The 23,174-nt window shown below is 53.1% G+C and overlaps 1 protein-coding gene across 1 annotated transcript in view; it reads right to left on the bottom strand.

Moving 5' to 3' along the window:
- The window catches only part of RTN4R (reticulon 4 receptor), a 76,359-nt gene extending 58,235 nt beyond the window's left edge, over positions 1-18,124 (bottom strand). The window contains exon 1 of the mRNA XM_054082898.1: positions 17,615-18,124. Within this exon, the coding sequence (XP_053938873.1) occupies positions 17,615-17,636 (22 nt within the window). The 5' untranslated portion in view covers positions 17,637-18,124. The remainder of the gene's footprint in view (positions 1-17,614) is intronic.
- Between the last annotated feature and the right edge of the window lie 5,050 nt (positions 18,125-23,174).

The raw sequence follows: 23,174 nt of genomic DNA, 5'->3' as shown, positions 1-23,174 counted from the left end.
AGGTCCCTTCCAACTCAAACTCTTCTGTGATTCTATGATTATCCACGCGCTCTCAGGCTGCACAGGAGAGGGAACCCCATCCCTACACTGCTCTCATCTTTTCATCCACATTGCCACAGCAAAGACTGCGATGCTTTTTCAGTTCCCAAACAGCCAAAGGGAAATATCTGCCAAAATCGAAGGCTCTGGCAGTAGTTTGAGCCCTCAGCTGCCAGCTGAGTAACCAGCAGGTCTCCTGTGCGAAGCCTGTTGTGATTCCTTGTGCTGTGTTGAGTTTATCCTGGAGAATGAGGATGGAGTGGGCAGCATCCTCCTCACCTCATCTCCTTGCTCCATCTCTGTCCTGCGTTCCTCTCCAGTGCTCACAGCTGCTCTCCTGGAGACTGCTCTGTTTATTGGTTATTAATTAAGGAGATTTTAATACACCTTGTGATGGATTTGTAATGGCTCTTATCTGAATTTAGAGGGAGTTGCAGAACACATAGCAAAGCTTTGACATTCTTTTAATTAGCACCCAAGCAAATAAGAGCACAGTAGATCTGGAGGTCTTCAGGGCCTCACGCTCCCCTTCTCAGAGCCACGGGAAATGTGAGTGCAATTTCAAACAGTTAAGGCTGCCTGGAAGGGCACCTCCAAGGTATTTGTCATCACTTGCAAAATCCTTATTTACTCACTGCTGTTTCCAAAAACCCCTCGGGGAGCTGGGAAATGAATCTATTTTCCTACTGAAACCCATCACATGGACATCCTGTCTTGCTATTTTTAGGGATGCTCGTGAAGGCAGGCTGCTCCCTGCTCTGGTATTTCAGGGTCTCGCTAGCCTGGAGCTGCCCACACTGGCTGTTATCGGAGGGTCCTGGAGGAGCGCCCAGCTGCACACCTTGGCTGCTTCTTTCAGAGTCCATGCTCCATTAACCCTGAAGCATTTGTCCTAAACAAAGACAAATCTGTACTGGCAACCCTAATAACTCTGCAAAAAAGCTGCAGGCAACACCCTGCACCAGGGCCACACAACCAGGGCTGTTGACGGTGCTCTTGGGGTGTATTCTGCCTCCCCAAAGCCACGCTTGAAGCTGGCACAGGTGGAAACACTGCAGAGACAGGCACAGCCACACTGGCAGGAGCTCTTAAAAGCAACAAAGTTGGTGTGACAGGAAAGGCTTCCACACGGATGGTCCAGCAACCAGGGCAAAGCCCTCCAGGGATGTTGATATACTCTTTCCTTATTCACTTGTGCTGAAATCCATCTTCTTTGCACAGTCACTCTTGCCCACACTATAATCACACCTTTGTTTTGCTCCACAGATACCTCCCAGGGGCAGCCTGTAAACCCTTCGTCTCAGTCCGTGGCCTGAGCTAGGACAGGCACATCAGTCACTGCTGGATTTGACAGCTGGGATTCCCTTCAGCTTTTCATCTGCCGCACATTCAACGGAACGAGGAGCTCCCTCCCACCACAGCAAGAAGGATCCAACCCTGCAAGCACTGCCCTCCCTCGAGGCAGAGGAGCCCTCTCCAGCCCTGCTGCTGCCTCCCAGGAGCCTCTACACTGCTGTGAGATGTGTCACTGCTGACAGGTCCCCCACCCAACACCCGGTACAGGAACATAATCCTCCTTACGTCACTCAGGAGTCAGCTCAAGTCACCGAAACACGTTCCACCCATCGCATCACAGCGGTTCGGGGCGGCTTCTGCTGACAGCAAGACAGAACACGTGAGCTCCGAGTACTTCCAGAGCCGGGGAGATCCTGCTCGTAGGGAGCACCTAAAGACTCCCCGGAGGAGCCAGCTCCCCATGCTGTGAGCCAGCTGGATGCACCCCCAGAGACAGAGCATATGCCATGGATGCCTACTCCCCTCCTGAGACCAGGCATTCCCAGCTTGATGCCCACAGTGACATTTCCCAGGAAAAGAACAGCACAGTAAATCCAAAGGTTAAATTTGCATATTTCCCATCATTGCTCGGAAGAGCCAGACAGGCGTTCGGGATGGAGGGCTGCCAACCTGCTGCAAGCAAGCACAAACACCCTGTGCCCACCAAGGCTGAGCAACCCTTTCAGGTGGCACCATGCAACTTCTCCACCGCGGTCTTCACTTCTGAGAGGGTGCAAACCAAAGGACCACAAACAGTGGAGAGGACCAAGTTTTGGCCATGCATAGAGCAGACCAGGACATTGAGAAGGACACCAGCACTACCCTCATCACCTGATCTGAGGAACAACCAGTCTGGGAAGAACCAGCAGAGGCACTAGTGTATTAACAAGCATGACATCTGCTTTCAACAGCGTGCCTGGGACTGTATTGCTCCAATAATGTGTCTAGGGAGGCCAGAAAGAATCTCCACAAAAAGCTCCAAAGGCTACAGGCTCAGCAAAACACTGCACATTAAATACACTTTATGGTGTGTGCAGAAGGACCGTTACAAATTCAAATGAACAAGCCACGAGTGAATCACCCGACGGGGAAGGGCTGGCATCAGCTGAGCAGAAGCAAAGCAGCCGTCAGGGAAGCAGTCAGCAGAAGCAAAGCAGCAGTTCCCCTTGTCCTATCCCTGCATTCCCTGATCCAGAGCCACTCCCCAGCTTTCCTGGAGCCCCTTTCAGTCCTGGAAGCTGCTCTAAGGTCTCCCCGCAGCCTTCTCTTCTCCAGGCTGAACAACCCCAACTCTCTCAGCCTGTCCAAGTACGGGAGGTGTTCCAGCCTTTGGATCATCTCCATGGCCTCACTTGGACTCGCTCTAACATAATTTTCACCCCTGTCCCATGGTAGAAAGAAAGGCAGCCCCTCGTTCAGCACTCGCCACGCGCTGCTCCTGTTTCCAAACACACGCGTGGCTGCTGCTCGTGCATTCTGATGAGCATTTTGGTCCTACAAGCGTGCGTACAGCCTCACGATGCAGAAACGGGGGGGAGAGAGGTGTGCTCTGCAAGGCTGCAAGACAGTGCACTTGGCCCAAACGATTATGCCCATCACTTCATCCTTCCCAAGCGTGAGAGGCCGGGAAAGCAGGAGGAGGGAGCGGGGGACCATGAGAGCCAGATCACTGGGAATCTGGCAGGCTGACTCCAGCCTGAGCCAGAGACAGGACAGAGCTCTTTTACAGGAGCTGTTGGGGTGCACTTTCAAGCCCTGTTCATCTCCTTTTCCTCTCTGCTGATTTTGACACTTACAACGAGGTGCAATTTTCCTTACTGTGGCATTTAGCTCCCATCATACTGCGACATTCCTGTGCCATTATAGCCCTGTCTCCCATTATCACTTCCCACGTCTCCCAGTGCCAGGTGTCAGGCTCATTCTTTTACTTCACAGGATCTCTCAGTTTTAGAGTGAGCAGCAAATGCCTGTGCTGCTCTAGCCCTGCATGCATGTTGGTTTTAGCAGTCCAGAACCGTATCCCCCAGGTTCAGAGCCACAGGACCTGGTTCCTGCAGTGCTGTCTGCCATCATTAAGATGCCCAGAGAAGTGGTGGCTGCCCCATCCCTGGAGGTGTTCAAGGTCAGGTTGGATGGGGCTTGGATCCAGCAGGAGGTGTCCCTGCTCATGGCAGGGGGATGGAACTGGATGGGCTTTGAGGTCCCTTCCAACCCAAACCATTCCATGATGGTTCTGTGATCAGTTTGCCCAATATCCTCCCCTGGGGATGTCCAGCCTGCACTCCTTCTCTTCTCAACACTGGGGATGTGGGACAGGCAGGGAGAAGGCAGACGTGATGAGTGTCACCCTCCTCCGTGGCAGAAGGACAGAGATGTGCTGACAAGGATTCATCAGGAGGGGCTGCACGCCTCGGTCACACACGGGGGTGGTGGGACCTGCTGCCCCGTGGCCTCTCTGTGTCACACACTAAATCATTCCCCTGACAAGAGGTCACCAGCAGAGCTGGACCTCATGGCCCGGACAGACAGCCCCGTGCTATGCTTGCTGGCCCGTACGTTGTCTGCATTGCAGCAGACAGCAGCAGATACCCAAGCTCAACTACACCGTCTCCCAGGGAGCAGAGCAAGCCCCAAACTTGTGAATGGGTTTTTTAGGAGCTTTGACATCAGCAGGTTCCCTGTGCTGAGCCTGTGCCTTGCAGGGTGGCTTCACGAGCAAGGAACAGAGCACAAATGTGCAAGGCGAGGCAGTCACGTCCAGAGGAGCAGCAGAAACCAGCCCAAACTGACACAGCTCGAACAATTCCAGAGGGTCCATCTTAGCTACAGCATGAAGAAGAAAGAGGTTGCAGGCAGGGAAATGACTCTACAGCACACAGACAGTCGCCTTTGCTGGCACCCATGGGTTATTTCCCCAATAAGACAAGCTCAAAAGGCAGGCACTGAATACATCAGAAGGTTGGGATTCCCCTCCAGCACCGAAAGAAAAGGCTGTGAAATACAGGGAGTCCTGAGGAGCCCTGCACAGTTCCTGCCAACCTTGCAGCCCATCCATCCCAGCACAACCCCAAGCCCATTTCACATAACACTACCCAGCTGGCAAGGCTGGAGCCAGCAGGGTCTGTTCTAGGGCATCCTTGTGACAATAAAACCGCTCTGGGTGCACTGGAGTGAGAGGCAAGCCCAGCTCCAACACCCACGCAACACACACCGTGCCGATCCACCACCAGATCACGCACACAGTGAGGCGCAGTTGGTCCCTTCCATAGGACATCTCTCAGCAGCGACACAGCAGCAGCCGCATAAGGGACAGCAAATTCCCAATCCATCTGAGTGGCTTCTCCACTCGCTTCCCCATGCAGGCTGCAGCCATGGATCTCTTTTCCTCATCTGAAATGGCCCTAGGTGGACGCAGGTGGGCTCTTCCAAGCTCCTAGTAAATCCAAGGGCCTCAGGAAACAAGCAAGCAAACTGCTTGGGAAAAGACTTTGTCGCCGCAGCCCAGCTGGCCACCCAGAAGCTGAGGATTAATTGTAAGCCTAGAAAACTCCAGGAAAGCCAAAAACAAATACAGCAAAGAGGAGCATTTCCCACTGGAAAGCCACGGCCAAGGAAAGTCAGTCTCTTCTGGGCTGTTTCCCAGGAGGTGGCTCAGATTCATTTATTGTGCCACTCATATAAACGTCTCTTTTTGGCTGTGGAGCTCCCTCGGTGCTCCCTTCCAGCCCAGGAGAAAAAAGGTCCCATTATTCAGATGCAAAGCCACTCCTCAAGCAGGGAAGTGGAATCCAGGCAGGTGCAATGCTCAAGCAATGCCACAGCCCCACACAGAGCCCTTCCCAGGGCGTGCGGGAGACGATGCAGCCTCAGGAAAACTGCAATACCGTTGCTGAGCTGGGGACACCATTTAAATCACCGCTGCTTGATTTCCAGACACTGCGTTTCCCTTGGAGCACAGCCAGTGCCCCAGCAGCAAACAGCACGTCATGTTAGAAACGGCTTTTCCTAAAAAAGACTGGGAGAGATGGCAACTCAGAAACCAACCGTGTCCTGTGCAGTGGGAACAGCAGAGCCAGTGAGGAGATTCCGCCTCTCTGCTCTATCTGGAGCTCTGTGTCCAGTTCTGGAGTCCTCAGCACAGGAAGGACATGGAGCTGTTGGAGCGAGTGCAGAGGAGGCCACGGAGATGATCCAAGGGCTGGAGCACCTCCCGAACAAGGACAGGCTGAGAGAGATGGGGTCATTCAGCCTGGAGAAGAGAAGGCTGTGGGGAGACCTTAGAGCAGCTTCCAGCTCTGAAAGGGGCTCCAGGAAAGCCATGGAGGGGCTCTGGATCAGGGAGGACAGGGATAGGATGAGGGGGAACAGTTTTCAGCTGAAAGAGGGGAGATTGAGGTGAGATCTTAGAAAGAAATGTTTTGCTGTGAGGGTGGGGAGGCCCAGGTTGCCCAGAGCAGTGGAGGGGTTCCAGGCCAGGTTGGATGGGGCTTGGAGCAACCAGATCCAGTGGGAGGTGTCCCTGCCCATGGCAGGGCTTGGAACTGGATGGGCTTTACGGTGCCTTCCAACCCAGAGCATTCCATGGTTCTATGTTACCTCTTCCAGTCGTAGGTGCAAACCACAGGATCTCAGGCAGGGTCTGCCTCTGAGCCCAAGCTGAAGTCTCACTTCACCCCATGATGTCAGAAACCGATGCTTAAAGATGACACGTCAAAGCTTGCAGGAGCTGACCCCCCTCCCCCAATATCCAGACATGCTTGACTGGCAGAATCCCTTTACTCTCAGCTGATGTTTTCTCACCCAGAGGGTTTGCAACTCATTTTATGGATTGAAATCAAAGCAGCCAAGCAAGGCATTCAGCAGCTGTTGATCTCCACCAAAGAGCAGAAATACAGGGGAAGTTGGGGCTGGAGCAGAGGGATGCAGCCCACCGGCCCAGCCGAGCAGCTCCCAAGGGACTTTCCCACCTGCCCGGCACATCAGCCCGGTTGGACACACGGGCAAGGAACGTCCCACACCACGGGCAGGGAAAGGCAGAAGCAGCACTCTGCCTCCTCCCACATCCCTTGTCCATGCAGTGATGTTGGTCTCTGGAAAGAGCTGGGCTGCTCTGCAGACCTTGATGTGTTCCATGGAGAACCCAGGGCAAGGTCTGCAGAGGCTGTTAGACAGAGGAGCAGGACCAGCACAAAAAGGGAAGGCAGAGGGTGGTGGAGCGCTGGAACAACTCCCAGGGAAGCAGTCACAGTGCCAAGCCTGATAATCATAGAATCATAGAATCACCAGGTTGGAAAGGACCCACTGGATCAGAGTCCAACCATTCCTAACACTCCCTTAAACCATGTCCCTAAGGACAATATTGCAGAAGAATGCCCTCAGCACCATGGTGTGAGTGGTGTGCTGTCCCAGCCTATGGGAAGTGGTGGATGGAGAACAGGTCCAACAGGCCACCTCCACATCCAGCTTCCTCGTGGCAGGGCCATCTCCCACCATCCACGTGGGTGGTCAATGTTACTGCTCAGGACTTTGAGCTGCTGTAATTACAATTATTAATTACACCCTCCCTTCAGGATATATTAGCTGCAAATTGAGAAAAGAGGCAGGGAGAGAAGTCCCTGGACTTGACAAATCAGCTGCGGACAGAGAACCAACATCTGTGCTTTGGTGTGGGCAAAATACAGCCCTAGAGCTTGCCCAGCACCCCATTCCCACCCACCAGTGCCTCCCTTCCCTGGCTTCTGGCCATTTCCCTGCATCCCCCCAACCTCCAGCCCTGCTCACTGAAGCAGAGCCTTGTTAGCAAAGACCAAAGGACTTGGCTGCTCTCCATTAACAGCACTCCTGCCCAAACCAATCCAAACATTGACTGCACAGGCATCCAGGAAGGGGAACAAATGCCCTGAATGCAGCTGGCACAATGCACTCGGATGTCACTGAGGGGCTTGTGTTTGTGGTTGCATCTCTCCAGGCAGCCGTAGCACTCCAAGGAAAGGTCTGAATTCAAACCAAGTTTGCTAAGTGGAGGTGAACTTCATTGAATCATAGAATCATTAAGGTTGGAAAAGATCTCTAAGATCACAAAGTCCAACCATCAACACAAACCCACCGTGTCTATTAAACTACATCCCCAAGTGCCACATCTACACATTTTCGGAACCCCTCCAGGGATGGAGACTCCACCAATGTCCTGGTCAGCCTCTGCCAGGGCTTCACCACTCTCTCAGTAAAGAAATTGTTCCCAATATCCAATCTGAACCTCCCCTGGTGCAACTTGAAGCCATTTCCTGTTGTCCTATCACTTGTTCCTTGGGAGAAGAGCCCCAACACCCACCTCAGCACAACCTCCTTTCTGGGACCTACAGAGAGCAATGAGGTCTCCCCTCTGCCTCCTCTTCTCCAGGCTAAACAATCCCAGGTCCCTCAGGGGCTTCTTGTAAGACTTATTCTTCAGATTCCTCACCAGCCTCACTGCCCTCCTCTGGACACACTCCATAGCCTCAATGTCTTTCTTGTACTGAACTGGTTTCATCTTCACCATCATCACCAGTTTAGCTGATGGTGAGTGGGGACAGAATTAAACAAACCTGTGATGTGAGCACCTGCATGAACCCAAAACGATTGGCCTTCGTGGTGGCCAAGATCCTTAGAAAGGGACGTCCCTGCCCTGAGTTCAGATGACAGCAGATCTCAGTCTGCTCCTGCTCCCAAAATCCCTTCTCTCTGACATCTGCCAGCAGCTGCTGGCCCAGCCCATGGTTGGTTGTAGATGGAGCGCAGGTCCAACAGGCCATCTCCCAGCCCTGCTGTTAGCAGAAGAGCCCAAGGAAGCCATCCCACTTGAGCCTGTGGAACAAAAGCTCTCAAATCTCTTTCCTCCCTAGGACATTTAAGACTCTCCTGCTTCCAAGGTGGCCACTTCCACGGCACCTTCCCCTGGCTGCACTCCACAGCTTGCAGAGATGCATGTGCAAATGTTCAGGGCTGCAGCTCCTCACGAGCACAGGGCAGCGGGAGGAGATACCACACTCCCAGAGCCCCTGTGCTATTAATCCTGACAACGGAAGTGGCCTGAACAACCAGGAGGGCCACGCTCCCGCTGGTTTGAAACCTGACGCTTCGTGCACGAAGGCTGCTGACCTGTGCAGGAGGACAGAGCACCTGGTGATAAAACCAGAGAGGTTTCACATCTCTCGAGACAAACAGCTTCAAAGGGCCCTCCAGACCAGGACACGGATGTTCTTATGCAGCACAAAAAGAGGCGGTGAGCAGTAAATGCAACCCCGTATCGCATTCCCTGCTTGATAGCCCCGTCCGCCGCCAAATTGTGTGGATACTGTGAACAGGAGCGTTCGCAGCGCACAGCGCTCGGAAGGGAAAGGGACAGACAGCCCTCTAGTGTAAAGCCAACGCTAACCATGTTTGCACAGGCATGGAAAGCATCAATCACAGCCAGATCCATGCTGGATGCACGCACTGCGAAGGAAGACCCAGGGAGAGGGGCTTGCTCTCCAGCTGCCCCCCGGACTTCCCATCACCCCTAAAAACATATGGATGCCGTGGAGATGTGCAAGTCCTAAAGGTCCTGGTGGCTTTCAGGTGATCATTTTCCTCCGCAGAGACAAAAATAACATTAACAAACTCAGTGTCTGCTCAAAAGACGCCTTTTGCTAGACGAGGGCATGGACCCTTCGCAGACTGACACCAGCACTCACGAACCACTTCTGAGATCCCGACTTGCCTGGCAGCTGATAGAATGTTCCTGACAAATCCCCGTGGAGCCTTGAAGCAGGAAAAGCTGAATTTGGGGCCTCAAAAGATCTTTCCTTTCCTCTTCCCTCTGCCTTTTGCTGAAGAGTGAGGCTGAGGCCACATCTCTTCCCTGTGCGCATTGCTGTTAAGAACACGGGGTGTTGTACGCAGCTCCGATCATCACTCACAGCCTTACGAAAGACGCACAATTAAAATCAATATTTAAAGTCATCAAACAAGCGCGCACAAATTTTAACAGCCACACAATTCACTCTGACATAACGGCGCGGAGTCAAGAGCTGCACTGGAGCGCCGAGAGCAGAGTTCTGCCCGCGGTCTTCAAAATTTAATGAAAACACACCAGTTTTAAACACTTCCCCAAATCCAGCTCACAAAATCTGTCACTTTGATGTGAACGGTCCCAATCTTAGACTAATCAGTCACTTTTACTTTCTCTTTAGTAGCTAAAGACGCAAATGAACTCCCAGCAAACTGCACAGCTTCAGGAGAGGAATTTAGCAGCCAGATGGTTCTTGCAAAAGATTTGCTCTTAAGAGAAAGGCAAAAATGAGTTAACCCATTTTCCCCAATGACCAGCACACAAGGGATGATCTGACACAGCAGCAAGCAATTCTGAACTGTTATCTCAGAACATGTACAAACCTCATGAAGTTCAACAAGGCCAAGTGCAAGGTTCTGCTCCCGGGTTGGGGTAATCCCAACCTCAATTACAGGCTGGGCAGAGGATGGATTGATAGCAACCCTGAGAAGGACTTGGGGTCCTGGGGGATGAGAAGCTCAACGGGCACTGCAAAGTATATTCACAGCCCAGAAAGGTAACAGTGTCCTGGGCTGCATCCAAAGCAGAGGGATCAGCAGGGTCGGGGAGGGGATTCTGCCCCTCTGCTCTGCACTGGTGAGACCTCACTTGAAGCCCTGCATTCAGCTCTGGAGTCCTCAGCACAGGAAGGACATGGAACTGTTGAGTGAGTCCAGAGGAAGCCATGGAGATAATGTGAGCACCTCCCGTACGAGGACAGGCTGAGAGAGTTGGGGTTGTTCAGGCTGGAGAAGAGAAGGCTGTGGGGAGACCTTAGAGCAGCTTCCAAAACTGAAAGGGGCTCCAGGAAAGCTGGGGAGGGGCTCTGGATCAGGGAGTGCAATGAGAGGATAATAGAAGGATTTTCAGCTGAAAGAGGTGTTTCAGGCCAGGTTGGATGTGGCTTTGAGGAACCTGATCCAGTGGGAGGTGTCCCATTATGGCGGGGGGTTGGAACTGGATGGGCTTTGAGGTCCCTTCCAACACAAACCGTTCTATGAGTCTGTGAACATCACTCCAACTGCAAAAGTGCCCCTTCTTCCAGCCCATCATGTAATATATAATCAGCACTAATAACTGATCAATTACTACAAATCCATGTGAGGCACTATAATTATTCCCTGCACTCAGGGAAGAAAAGAAGGCATCAAATTTGAATGGAAACATTCCTTTGTTTCCAGTGGAAGGTGCAACACAGAGAGATGAAAGAAAGCTCAACTGTTAAAAAGGCACCAAGATTCAAAGAGCCATCTGAGGGAACGTGCCGAACTCCCACGGGATGGAGTAAAGCTGTGATGGGCTGGAAACTCCCATCCAGGCAGCAAAACTCACTCTACTGTTGTATTTACATTTGCTTTCTCTGGGCCTTTTTTTTATCTCCATGTGGAATTGCATCTGGGGATGAGGATCAAAGCATAGCTGACAATAAAGACTCTCCAGACCTTCATGGAGACCTCACTGCATAAAGGAAATGCAGGACAAGAAAGGTTTTCTGAGTCAACTACAGAAAGTAAGCAGCAAACCAAGTAGCATTTGGCAAAAGGACTTTGATCACTTAAGGATGATCATAGAATCATGGAATGGTTTGGATTGGAAAGGACCTCAAATTCCATCCAGTTCCACCCTCCTGCCATGGGCAGGGACACCTCCCACTGGATCAGGGGCTCCGAGCCCCATCCAACCTGGCCTGGAACCCCTCCAGGGATGGAGCAGCCACCACTGCTCTGGGCAACCTGGGCCAGGGCCTCCCCACCCTCACAGCAAAACATTTCTTTCTAAGATCTCACCTCAATCTCCCCTCTTTCAGCTGAAAACTGAAGTTTCCACCATCAGCTGGCGGTGGAAGTAATAAGACAACATGTGTTATGGACTACCTTCTCCTTAGCTATCTGGACAGGATCTTGGGCTGCAGCATGGGGAACCAACCAGTCAGCAGAGCGACTGGAGAAGCCAGTTGCAGGGTGCCAAGAAGAATGTAGACAGCAGAGTGGTGGAAGTTACTGCCCCTCTCAGTGGAGAGACAGAGGCTGCTCCTCAAACACCACGTCCAGCTATAAGCCCCTAAGTCCAAAGTTAATACATCAAATCAAAAAAAAGTCCAGAGCAGGGTGAGCTAAACGGTGAAAATCCTACAGCAGATGCCCTACAAGGTCAGGTAGAGGAAGTCAGGATGGTTGGGTTGGCAAAGAGGTGGTGATGGGCAATCTAATTGCAGCCTACAACTGCTCAAAGGCAGTTCTAAGGATGACAGAGCCAAAACTCCTTTGTGAGGCCAGATGACACAGCAAGGAGCCACGGCCAAGAACTGCAGTTTGGGAGGATCAGTTCAGACAGCAGGAAAATCTTCTTAATCAGCGTCAGCTCTGGGAAAGTCCCAATATCTGGAGGTTTTCATAGCTCAGCTAGAGACAGTCAAAGCAGACCTGATCTGGCACGAGCACTAGGCCTGCTCAGGGTGGGAGTGTGGACCCTCCAGAGGGTCCTTCCCACCAGCACCTCCAGGATTCTGGGATGTGGCCATGCTAAATTGTGTCCTCAGAGATATCTATGCCACTGCACAGTGTCCAGAAAAGGCTTCCAGCACAGGGTGCATTTGAGGACTAAAGATTTTCCGGGAAACTGCTTTTAATAATGTTGATGTGGGACACCACGCTGGGAGAGCTGTAACCATTACACAGAAAATACATCCAAGCGCTTCACCTCCAAACGCAGTCAGAAAAGTAAACACACAGGTACAACACAGAGATGTCTGGAAACGCCTTCTGCCTTTCCCAGAGCCCTGGACGAGGACCAAGACTGTGACCATCACTCTCAGGTCCTCCTTGGTATCTCTCTTGATGCCTGCTCCTGAACTCACAGGGACAACCACTTACTCCCATCACGCATGGACACAGGCACTGCAGTTTACACAACTGCCATGCTAAGGGACACACAAAAGGTACCCCCAACCATGCCAAAGGGTCATAGGCCATTCATAGTCCTGACCCAGGCCAAGTGACAAAGGTGTGGAGCAGCCAGACAAGCCAAGAAATCTGAGTTATGGAGGAGCAGAAGATATCTCCATTCTTGGAGACACTTGCAAGTTGACAGAACAAGTCCTTAAGCATTCAGAATTGAAATTATCGGTGCTTTGAGCAGGAGGTTCATTAGACACTTCCAGAGGTCCCTTCCAAACTACTCTAGAAAAGCAAATCTTCCATAATCCCTGCCTTGCTGGACCCACTCAGAGAGAACCTTAACATCGCTGCTGCCTGGAGGAGAAGGGTTGCAGCCACTTCTCTAGCGTCCTGATTCCAGGAGCAGAGACTGGAGAGACAATGAACCTTGCAAAATCTGCTGGTGCTACAGATCAACTCCAAGCTAAAATGCAAGGGTTGTGAGGAAAGCAGGCCAGACCAAAGAGACAACCCGGCTGTTGATGCAGCAAGACCCCTAAGGAGAATCTCATCAGTCTCGTAGCTTGACACTGTGTCACGGCTGAAGAAGTGATCTGCAATTGCACAGACCTGCACATTTTAGCTCCGCAGTGATCTTTTAAGCATATTCTGCATCCCTCGGGAGATAACTCAGCATCCCTCTCCCAGTACCAGAGCTGGAAAAGCTGAAACTAAATCACAGAAAGGCTCATTGACCTGGTCAAGGATACAATAAAGCCAGAAGCAGGGCCAAGGCCAGGTTCCAGAAGACCTGACTTCCAGGAGCTCTTTAAAAGCAGAGTAAATACAGACAGAGCCTGTGCAACACCACAAGCAGATGTGTTCCTCTTTACATGCATGCATGCTGCACGCACGCATAGGAAACATCTGTGCCACTTGGACATCCTTCTGCTCTGAGCTTACACATCGTTGCTGAACATCACCGTAATGGATCATCACCCAAACCTCAGGCTGCTCCATGTCCCAAGAGCTGTAACGAGGCACCGGTGCAGGCTGAGGCGAGTCTGCACAGTTTAGCAAGGTCTCCACGAATTGCTTTGGCGTCTCTGTGCAAACACAGAAGGATCCACCTTTTGCTTCTTCTTGCTGATTACGATTTCTCCGTACAATTGTCTCCCTCTTCCCTTAGTCTCCGGAAACCTCAAGGAGTTGCAACCACAAGCATGAAAGTGGAGGAGAGGCTGGGCTTTGTAGATCACACGCCTCCCTCCCACACCTCCCTGTGTGTCTGTCATGGAGAAGCCCTGAAACCCTGTTCCTCACTGGACAGACCCACCTGGCTTAGGACATAGCACGAAGCTTTCTCTGTGGATGGGGGAGAAGCACGAGGGCAATTCCCAGCCCTTGCAGGCACCATACTGCGATGCTGCCTCTTAGGGCACCTCTTAGCAGTGCAACAGGATACTCCTGTTCCACTGCGTGCGTGCCTTCTGCATAAAAAAGCCTCTTTAGGAACATCAAAAGAGGCATTTGGCACTCAGAGATATGTCTTAATGAAGGTGACAGCAGCAGAAAGCATTGCAAATCCAAGGGGAAGAGAATGCACACCTAATTAGACCGATTCCTTTCTTCTCCCTTCGGTTCCACCTCCCGCTGGATGCGCCGGGTGAATCCTGCACTGGAGCTGCAGCTTCAGCCTCTCCAGCAGGATGCACCCTGCGCTGAGCCTCACGAGCAACGGGCACGGCAGCCAGAGCAGAGATTAGACCTCAGCTCTTTGCAATCTTCCTTGTCCTCCTTTGTGCCGAGGCTCTGGCTCAACTGATCTTCCCTCTCCCTCCTCCTCTCCCTCAAGGCTTAGGAGGATGGGAAGGGAAGGGAAGGGAAGGGAAGGAAGGCGCTGTGCGTTCCAGGGTAGGCAGCAGCTCCTCAAAGCCAGTATCAGCGCGTGTAGCACTGTGCCTCAGAGCTGGCCTCCAGAGCATCCTTCCCTGCCCCCATCTCACACTCTCCCTCGCTGCTTCCAAGCCAAAGAAGGTGGAAAACCCACAGAGATGGTGCTGTATTTTGTGGATTTTGCTTCTTCCTTTGGAAGGCTTAGTGGCCAAAGTCATCGCTGGTGTCAGAAGAAGATGACACAGGCAACAAGGCCTTCGTTACTGATTGTCACAGAGCTATCAAGACACCTGTGAGAGTGTCTGTCATGGACCCCCACGTCCCCTACCAGCTCCCAACTCCACGGTGAGCCACCGGGTCGAGAGTATGGATGGATCAGAAGAAGATGATACAGGCACAAGGCCTTCGTCACTGATTGTCACAGAGCTATCAAGATACCTATGGGGGTGTCAGTCATGGACCCTCACATCCCCTGCCAGTTCCCAACTCCAGTGAGCCACCGGGTTGAGTGTATGGATGGACAACCACTCTGCTGCCCTCTCCTTCCATGCCCAAGAGCAGAGCACATAGCAGATGAAAGCAGAGGGAGGTACCTCAGTTGTGCAGGAAACTGCCCTTTTCCTCACCTTATTCCTTCCCACCACCATCTCCTTCATCCTTACGAACAGCCTCTGCACAGGCTCCCAGGAGGTTTTAACCGAAGTGAAGCCCAGAGCATCCGAACACGGATGGAGGGAATTAATGAAGGATGCAGCTTGTTGAGACAGGACAGCCACGCTCCCTGCGCTGGTGGCGAGCAGTGCAGGCACATGCTGCCCACAAGCCACCGCAGCGGAGAGAGCGGCAGTGCCTTTCTCGCTGTTTCTAATTCACTTCTTTTCTGGACCAGCTTTCTCTGGCGCTCATAGTGGGGAAAACATCACAGAACCAGCAGGGACCCAACGACATCTGCACTGACACAAAATCCAGGCACGGAGCCGTGCAACAGCACCTCCACCTTTGCACCCTGATATTCCTCTTTAAGAAAACCTCTCCAAACACACCCTTTGACGGTCCTACAGGACATAGGTCTGAGGGATGGGCTGCTTGGTGGGGAAGGGAGGACGGAGCCCAGAAAACGCTGCAGACCCTTCATGCAAACAAACATTATACAGAGAGGAAAAAGAAAAATAACGCATAGATGAGCGGTATCTTCTCACAAGACAAAGAGCTGTTCTCACAGCAGTGAATCCCAGTCCCTGAGGTTGGTGTAGGTTCTCATATTGCATAGATTTGTATTTGTTTCTTAAACAAATATATATTTTGCATAAGAATAAGCACGGAAAGATCTCTTCCAATGTAAAGAAAATTGTGTTAATAAGGCAGAAAGTGCTGAGAACACCAGGGAAAAGCTCCGCTGGTCAAACTGCCCTTGGTGACTATTTCAGGCTTCCAGGCACTTGAAGTATCCTGGCAGCCCACGGTGGGAAATGTAGTCCAGCCACAGCAGGATGGTCACTCAGCAAAACATAATCTCCCAAGGTTCCTAAGGACTTGCAGTCGCACCTCCTGGCAGCCCAGGCTCCCCTGCCCCTTGCAGGAACAATTCATAAACTGCAGGGAAACAAAATCATTCAAACCCAAACCCCTCAAAGCCCTGTTCTATAAATAAAGCCGTTGGAACACACATTTTATATCTCATTGTCTTCTGGGTTGCTTCACACGACGCTGGGAATGTCACAACGTAAGGGAAAGCGCTGTGCTGCAGCAGGGTAGAACGGCACGAGAGAGGCTCTCCTGTACCACACCCATCACCTGGATGCTGTTCGGCACAGCTGAAAGCATCCTACAGCGTCACAGCAGACAAAACAGCCCTCACCACCAGCCTGGCACGGCGAGTCTGGGCACCAGCAACCAAAAGCCCTGGGTACGAATCGATGGGTAAGCCATGCACCAGGCTACGGTGCAGCACGTCGCAAACGAACCCTGAAATATCAGTACCCCTTAAAGGCCCACGGGAGAGGCTATGAGCGCAACCTGACCCTATTCCCGGGGCATTTCCCAAACAGGAGTTGGCCATTCCAGAATTGGTCATTCCAGAATTGGCCATTCCAGAATTAAAAATGATAGGAATTCTCTAAAGGAGGCGGCGTGCTCTTTGGCTCAGAGCTTGGATATGTCCGATCATCCCAAATAAACCTGCCAGAGCGCCCTCCAAAGAAAGAATGAAAGGAAAAAAGATTGTATTTATGTCAATGACAGAGACGGGAAGCAAGCTGGGATGGCACACGCGGGCAAAAACTCCGTGCAGCAAGATGCCCAACGCTGCCTGGATGGCGGTGGAGCTCCCACCATGGGCTGCGCACTCCAGTTGGAAATCGCAGCCCGTGGGCTGGGTTTCCAGCAAACACACCTGGGTGGCACACGCTTCTCCGAGTGCTCCAAGCATGCATTCCTCCAAATGTAGGTCCGTCGTTCAGGGTTTCACCCAGAGTGACTGCAAACGGCCAAGCTACGACTGCACAGCAGGGCAGCTCCAAGAGCAGCCCCAGTCCCATCCCTGCACACCAGGAGCCTGGAAGCACAGGTTGTGGCCAAGGCTGCCAAAGCAGATGGAAAAGAGCTGTTTTCAGCCCCAGGATGCTCTGCCAGGCCAGCCCCACGCTCTGTGTGCCTCGACCAGCCGATGTGGGGGTCCCTCCTGCACACCAAGCTCTTCCCTAAAGGACCATCAGGCTGAGGTGGGAAGTCCCTGAGGGATGGCTCCCACCGCACCTGCGGAGCATCCACAAACTTCCCCGGCTGAAGGCACCCGCGGGAGACGGAGCTTCGGGCTGGGAAGCGGAGCTTCGGACTGGGAGCGGGGGTGGGAAGCCGGGCTCCCCCATTCCCCATCGCTCCCCATTCCGGCTCCCTCTGCAGGAGCAGCAGCTCCGAGCCCCGCGGGATGCAGGGTGCGGGATGCAGGGTGCGGGATGCGCTTCCCCCGGCAGCATCCCAACTTCGCCAGGAGCCCAGGCACCCCATGGCCGAGGCGGGGGGCTGCCTGTCCCTCACCCCCTCTCCTCCGAGAGGTTGGGGCTGGAGGGGGGGGCTCAGCCCGCTGCTCTCCCGCCATGCCGAGCCCATCTCCAGCCTCGCCTCCCCATCGCTCCCCCCCCGCGCCTTCTCCCGCTTCCCACCGGCCGATCCCAGCATCCCCCAGCCCAGCCCAAGCCCCGGGGGTTCGCCCCTCTCCCCACGGCGGGACTCGGCTGTCCCTACCGGAAAAAAAAAACAACACAAAAAAAAAAGTTGGAGCGAGGGAAGTTCCCGGTGCGATGCGAAGTTGGGGACGGGGCCGCCTCGCCCCGCGCCGCCGCCGCCCCCCGGGAATGTGGGGGGGGTGCGGGGGGGTGTGGGGGGGGAAGGATGCTCCTACCTTCAGCTATCGCCCTCTTCATCTTAGGGGTCGGGGAAGGCACGTCTGGAGGCGCGAAGTCGAGCGGGCAGCGGTTACAAATCCTTGGGAAAGCGGAGCCAAGATCCTTGGTGGAAAACTTCAGGCGGAGCGCGGGGGGGGGTCTCTCCCAGTGCCGCCGCCCTGGCTCATCGGGGGAATGAGCAGCCCCCGAGCTGGAGTCAGCATCCAGGCGAGGCTCCCCCTCCCTGCCTGCCTGCCTGCCTCCTCCTCCCTCCGTCCTCCCGTCCTCCCCTCCCGCCCGCCGCACGCACGGGGCCGGGGCTGCGGCGGCTCCCGCGGCGGCGGGGAGCGCGGAGCCTGCGGCGCTGAATTCCGGGAGCGAGCGGGGATGGGAGAAGAAGGCGATGAATGTTTTATGGGATCATGTGGTTTGACGTGAGAGGAATCAGCCTAGATCGGATTTACTGGCTGGAGGAGTGAGAGGGAGGACGGGGGTAGACGGGATGGAGGGGATGGATGGAGGGAGGAAGGGAGGGAGGGAGGGGCCGGGGGCAGACGGAGCGCGCAGGGGCAGCGCTGGCGGAGAAGCCGCGCCGGAGCCCCCGCGGGGCCCGGGTAGGGCCGGGCGGCTCCGGAAGGCTCATTCCTGGAGGAGAGGTGCCACCTAAAGGCAGCCGCGGATAGGGATGCCCGAGCGCCGGCCCGCATCCTACCCCCCCCCCCCCCCCCATCTCCCCCCCATCCCGCATCCCCCTCCATCCCGCATCTTCCCCCCATCCCGCATCCCCCTCCATCCCTCATCTCCCCCCATCCCACATCCTCCCAATCCCGCATCTTCCCCCAATCCCGCATCCCCCTCCATTCCTCATCTCCCCCCAATCCCGCATCCCCCTCCATCCCTCATCTCCCCCCCATCCCGCATCCTCCGCATCCCCCTCCATCCCTCATCTCCCCCCATCCCGCATCTCCCCGCCATCCTGCATCCCCCCCATCCCACATCTCCCCCTCCATTTCTCATCCCCCCCTATCCTGCATCCTCCCCATCCCGCATCCCCCCTCCATCCCGCATCCCCCCTCCATCCCGCATCCTCCCCCTGCATCCCTCGGCCGGGGGTCCCAGGGGCAGCAGAGCCCCCGAGCTTGGGGATGGGTCTCTGGAGCCTGGAGATGCTCTCTGGGCAGGGGCAAGAGGGACCTGGACCCAGATGACTCTCCCGTGGGTTTGGTCACTGGAGCAGGGATGCTCCTCAGGAGCACAGGGAGCACCTGGATCGGCAGCATCTCTTGCTGCTGCAGTGGGTTTGGTCCCTGGAGCCAGGAAGATCCTTGGGGATGCAACAGGAGCACCTGGACCCACAATGCTTCCTCCCGCTGCAATGGGTTTGGTCCAGGATGCTCCTTTGGGAGGCAGGAGGAGCACCTGGACGCCTGCTCCCTTGGAATCCATCCAGGAAGGACATCATCTTGTCTCAGTTTACCCAAAAACACGTGGTTGAAGATGAAGCAGTGTCAAGCTTCTCGTTCCTCCTCATTCCTCCTTCCCCAGCTGGGAGCGAACAAGTTCTTACTGCATAAGCAGTTCCCATCGGCATTTGTCCTGGGAAGCAGAAAGACAGACTTTTATTAAGTGAACTCATCTGCTCAGTGGGGAAAGGAGGAGGACACAATGGTGCCAGAGAAAGCCCAATATCTGGAACATGAAGACATGGTGGCATTGTCCCTGCTGGCAAGAGCTATCACACTGCTGCCACATGTACTTTTCTATATCTATGTACACATAGATACATGTATGCTATTAAATATACGTTCCTCCTTTATGGCTTGTCACCCGAATATTCACAATCTCCAGAGCAGCTTGCACTGAGGTCTTGGGTCATAACCACATCTCTTGAAGGCCTCCTCGGTTTGCATCTTTCTCTGTAGGTGTTGCTCCAAGATGAGCCAGGAAACCATTTCTCCCATGTACAACAACCCATCTCACCTGAAGATCTGTGGGGTTCCTCATGCCGACGCCACAATCATCTATGGGAAAAAGAAGTGCAACCAAAGGAAGGCCTAAGTGGCCATCTGAGCCAGCTGGAGGTCGTTGACCAAGTGTGAGCTTTAATTATGCAAACAGCCTCAGCTGTCCCCACATAGCAGGGAGGTATGGCTTCCAGATGTCTGCTAGAGATCTCTTACTGACATTTTATCTGTCACCCATGACCGAAGCGTTGAGAGGAGAGCAGGGGAAAAGCTGCTGTTAGGAGACATGGGCAGATGGATAGAAGCAGCGTGCTGGAGCAGGGCTGAGGTGCAGAGCTTCCAGGACCAGAGCAGCTGGCAGAGCTCTGGATTGTGCCCCAAGCTGGGATTGGAGGGTAGGAGCAGGACCTACCTCACCTGTAAGCCTTTCAGGACCTTCAGTGCCACCACCAGAATGGAAACCATTCTGACTTTTCTCAGTGCAGGGCAGAACCTCCCAATGGTAAATAAAGCCGTGTTCTCATACAATAATACTCAATGGCACAGGAAGAACATGGAGTTGTTGGACCGAGTCCAGAGGAGGCAACAAAGATGGTGTGAGGGCTGGAGCACCTCCTGTGAGAGGACAGGCTGTTCAACCCGGAGAAGGGAATGCTCCAGGGGGACCTTAGAGCAGCTTCCAGTACAGAAAGGGGCTCGAGGAAAGCTAAAGGGGGGGTTCTTGATCAGGGAATGCAGGCATAGGATGATGAGGAACGGTTTGAAGCTGAAAGAGGGCTGATGGAGATGAAATCTTAGGCAGAAATGTTTTGCTGTGAGGATGAGGAGGCCCTGGCCCAGGTTCTCCAGAGAAGTGGTGGCTGCCCCATCCCTTCTCCTGCTAGAGTTTTCACTTGCAGTCATCCACGTCTGAAATCTCACCTAAAAATAATCCAAGAGATCTGTAATCCCACAGACACCCTCTAACAAGGTCCAAATGTAAAGGTACAGCCTAACGCCTTGAGCCCCTCTCCTCCGTCCCCTTGGGAATGAGAGGTACCTTTCTCTTTGTGCATTGTCCTTCTGCCCCTCCAGAGTGCAGGGGTGCAGGGATGACTCCCTAGTTCTCTTCCTTCCCACACCTCCAGCCTACATTCCTAATTGCATCCCAGATTAAGCATAATACTTACCTTCTCTGCTCCTTTTGCCTTGCGTGCCTTGTTCCCTCTACTTCTTCTGCGTGTGTAAGGGCCATCTCCAGCTCTATCCCTGCCCATCCTGTGTCCATGCCTACACCCTAACCAACGTGTGCTGCACCCCTGTCCTACTTGGCACATCCTAGAGCTCAGCACCATACAGCCCCTCTCTTCCGTACACACAGCACAAGGCAGCACTTGGTAAAGATGCTGCTGAGGGACCACTACACCTAAAAAGCCAAGGCTGCGACCCTCAGGTGGGACCATGGCTTTCAACAGAGGGTTTGTGGACATCTTCTGGAGAGAGAGGATGATGCTCTGCTCTTTCTGCAGTGACAGGCCGGGTACCACGGGTTAGGAGTACGCTGCTCTTCATTGTTAAACACACCTTCAAGATTTAGCGTTTCAGCAGTGCCCTCTGACTTTGCCATCCCAAGTGGTGCATCAGGAGAGAAAGGTCACCTATGTGCAGAGCATCAAGATCGCTGCAGATAAAAGGACCCTGGACCTGGAATTGTCAGGGAGAGCACTGGAAGGTGGACACGTGTAATGAAGGAGTTAAACCGAAGCTGCAGTCACAACACCAAAAATTACAGGTTCTACCAGGATGGCAGCAGGCAGTGTGAGGCTGTTTGGCTGACATTTCTGAAAGGTTAATCTTGAAATGGAGAGAGCACCACTACTGAGGACTGAGAGTGACTTTTCTTGCAGATTCCTGCACTGCTTTGGGCTCGTTTGAGACCCAACCATTTGTAACACACAGGTCACCACTGTGGCTGTGACCTTGGTGTGCAAAGTGGTGCTCCACGCTATGACGGGTGTCCCAATGTGAGCTTGCTTTCCAAGCTCACAGCACGAGGTACAGGAGTCTGGGTCCTTCTCTGCCTGCATATTGGACACTTGTGCTTCCCATTTCCCAACCTGCCTAAAAGCTGTCTAGCAAGGACTGAGTGAAGGAGGAGTCTCCCAAGTAGAAGATCTCCTGGGAGATCTGAGGTGGCTTGCAATTACAGCATGAGTAATTCTGTGCAGCTCATTTGCAGCTCGGAAAGGAGCCAACGTTCACCAAGATCAAGAGACACCTTGCTTTGACTGGATAATTACGTGTTCATCTTTATCTAATGCTTAATCATACTTAGATCAATTCTCTTCCTTTGCATTGAGTCTTGTTTGCAAAGTGTCAACCTCTCAGTTGCTCTCTTTAACCCTCATTTGTGAGCAGAGTGGATTTAATGTCTTTGGGGTACATTCCTGGGTTTAAGGGTGATGAGGAGAAGGTGTAAGAGAGAGGTGGATGTGGAGTAATAGAGAGGGCACATAAAAGGGGAAAATATTGCCCTTTGCCATGTTCACACCTCATTTAAAGAATAGGATCTAATGGAGTTGATTCTTGAGTCCCCTTGTGCTGATTTGCTAAAGGTTTTTTTGTCTTTCCTCCCCACTGCCTGGTGGCTGTAGCTCTTCTGTGTCTGATGGGGATGTGAGCATCTGAAAACACCACCTGGAGGAACAAGGAGGCAGGAAAAGGACACTAGAAGACCAGTTTGTTTGCTGTTGTGCCTAGCTGAGTGCTGGAACCAGCTGTGCCCGCAGGAGACAGGAGCAGGCATGAGCACATGGTGTATAATGCAGTGTGGACCATCAGCAGGTCAAGGAATATTACCTTCTCCACTAGACAGGGATCCCTCTGGACCCTAGGACAAGTCATGCTTCTGGAAATGCAAGAAGATCTTGTCTTGAATTAGTTTTCACCTGGTCTGAGGACAGGCATAGGTAGACAATGGGTCAGACTCTCGCATACAAATTTGAAGGGCTCTGCAGACACAACACCATCAGGAGTATTGACATCGTTTACGTATTATACCCTCTACCCATTGTCTTATATGAAGGTCACACAGGTCATGGTCCTCTCCTGGACATTTTCAGTAGGTGAAACACATACCACACAGACTGGCCAAACACAGGGAGGCTCTGCACCAGCAAGGCTCTTCGGACAGGTTTGCACACATGACGATGAGCTGTGCTGTGCTTTTGTGATTTATCTTAGTGTAGTGACTGCTCCATTTTTGAGACTTGAATCATTGCACACCACTGGGCACAGGAGTTTCATGCTGACAGATTGACTCTCCCAGCAGACCAAACATCCATGGACGCAATATTGGATCATCCTACCTGCACACTGAATATATGTATATGTAACTATCGAATCATAGAATTATTTGGTTGGAAAAGACCTATGAGATCATCAGGTCCAATTATACCTGTCCACTACTAAACCAGATCCCTCAGCACCTCGTCTGCTTGTCTTTTAACCACCTCCAGGGATGAGGACTCCACCACTACACCGGACAGCCTCTGCCAGTGCCCAAGAACCCCTTTCGTGAAGAAATTCTTCCCAATATCCAATCTAAACCTGCCCTGGTGCAACTCGAGGCCAC

This window comes from Cuculus canorus, chromosome 17 (assembly GCF_017976375.1).
Source record: "Cuculus canorus isolate bCucCan1 chromosome 17, bCucCan1.pri, whole genome shotgun sequence".
NCBI classification, from domain to species: Eukaryota; Metazoa; Chordata; class Aves; order Cuculiformes; family Cuculidae; genus Cuculus; species Cuculus canorus.
The sequence above is the reverse complement of the archived record's forward strand: the minus strand, read 5'-3'. Positions and strand labels throughout refer to the sequence as shown.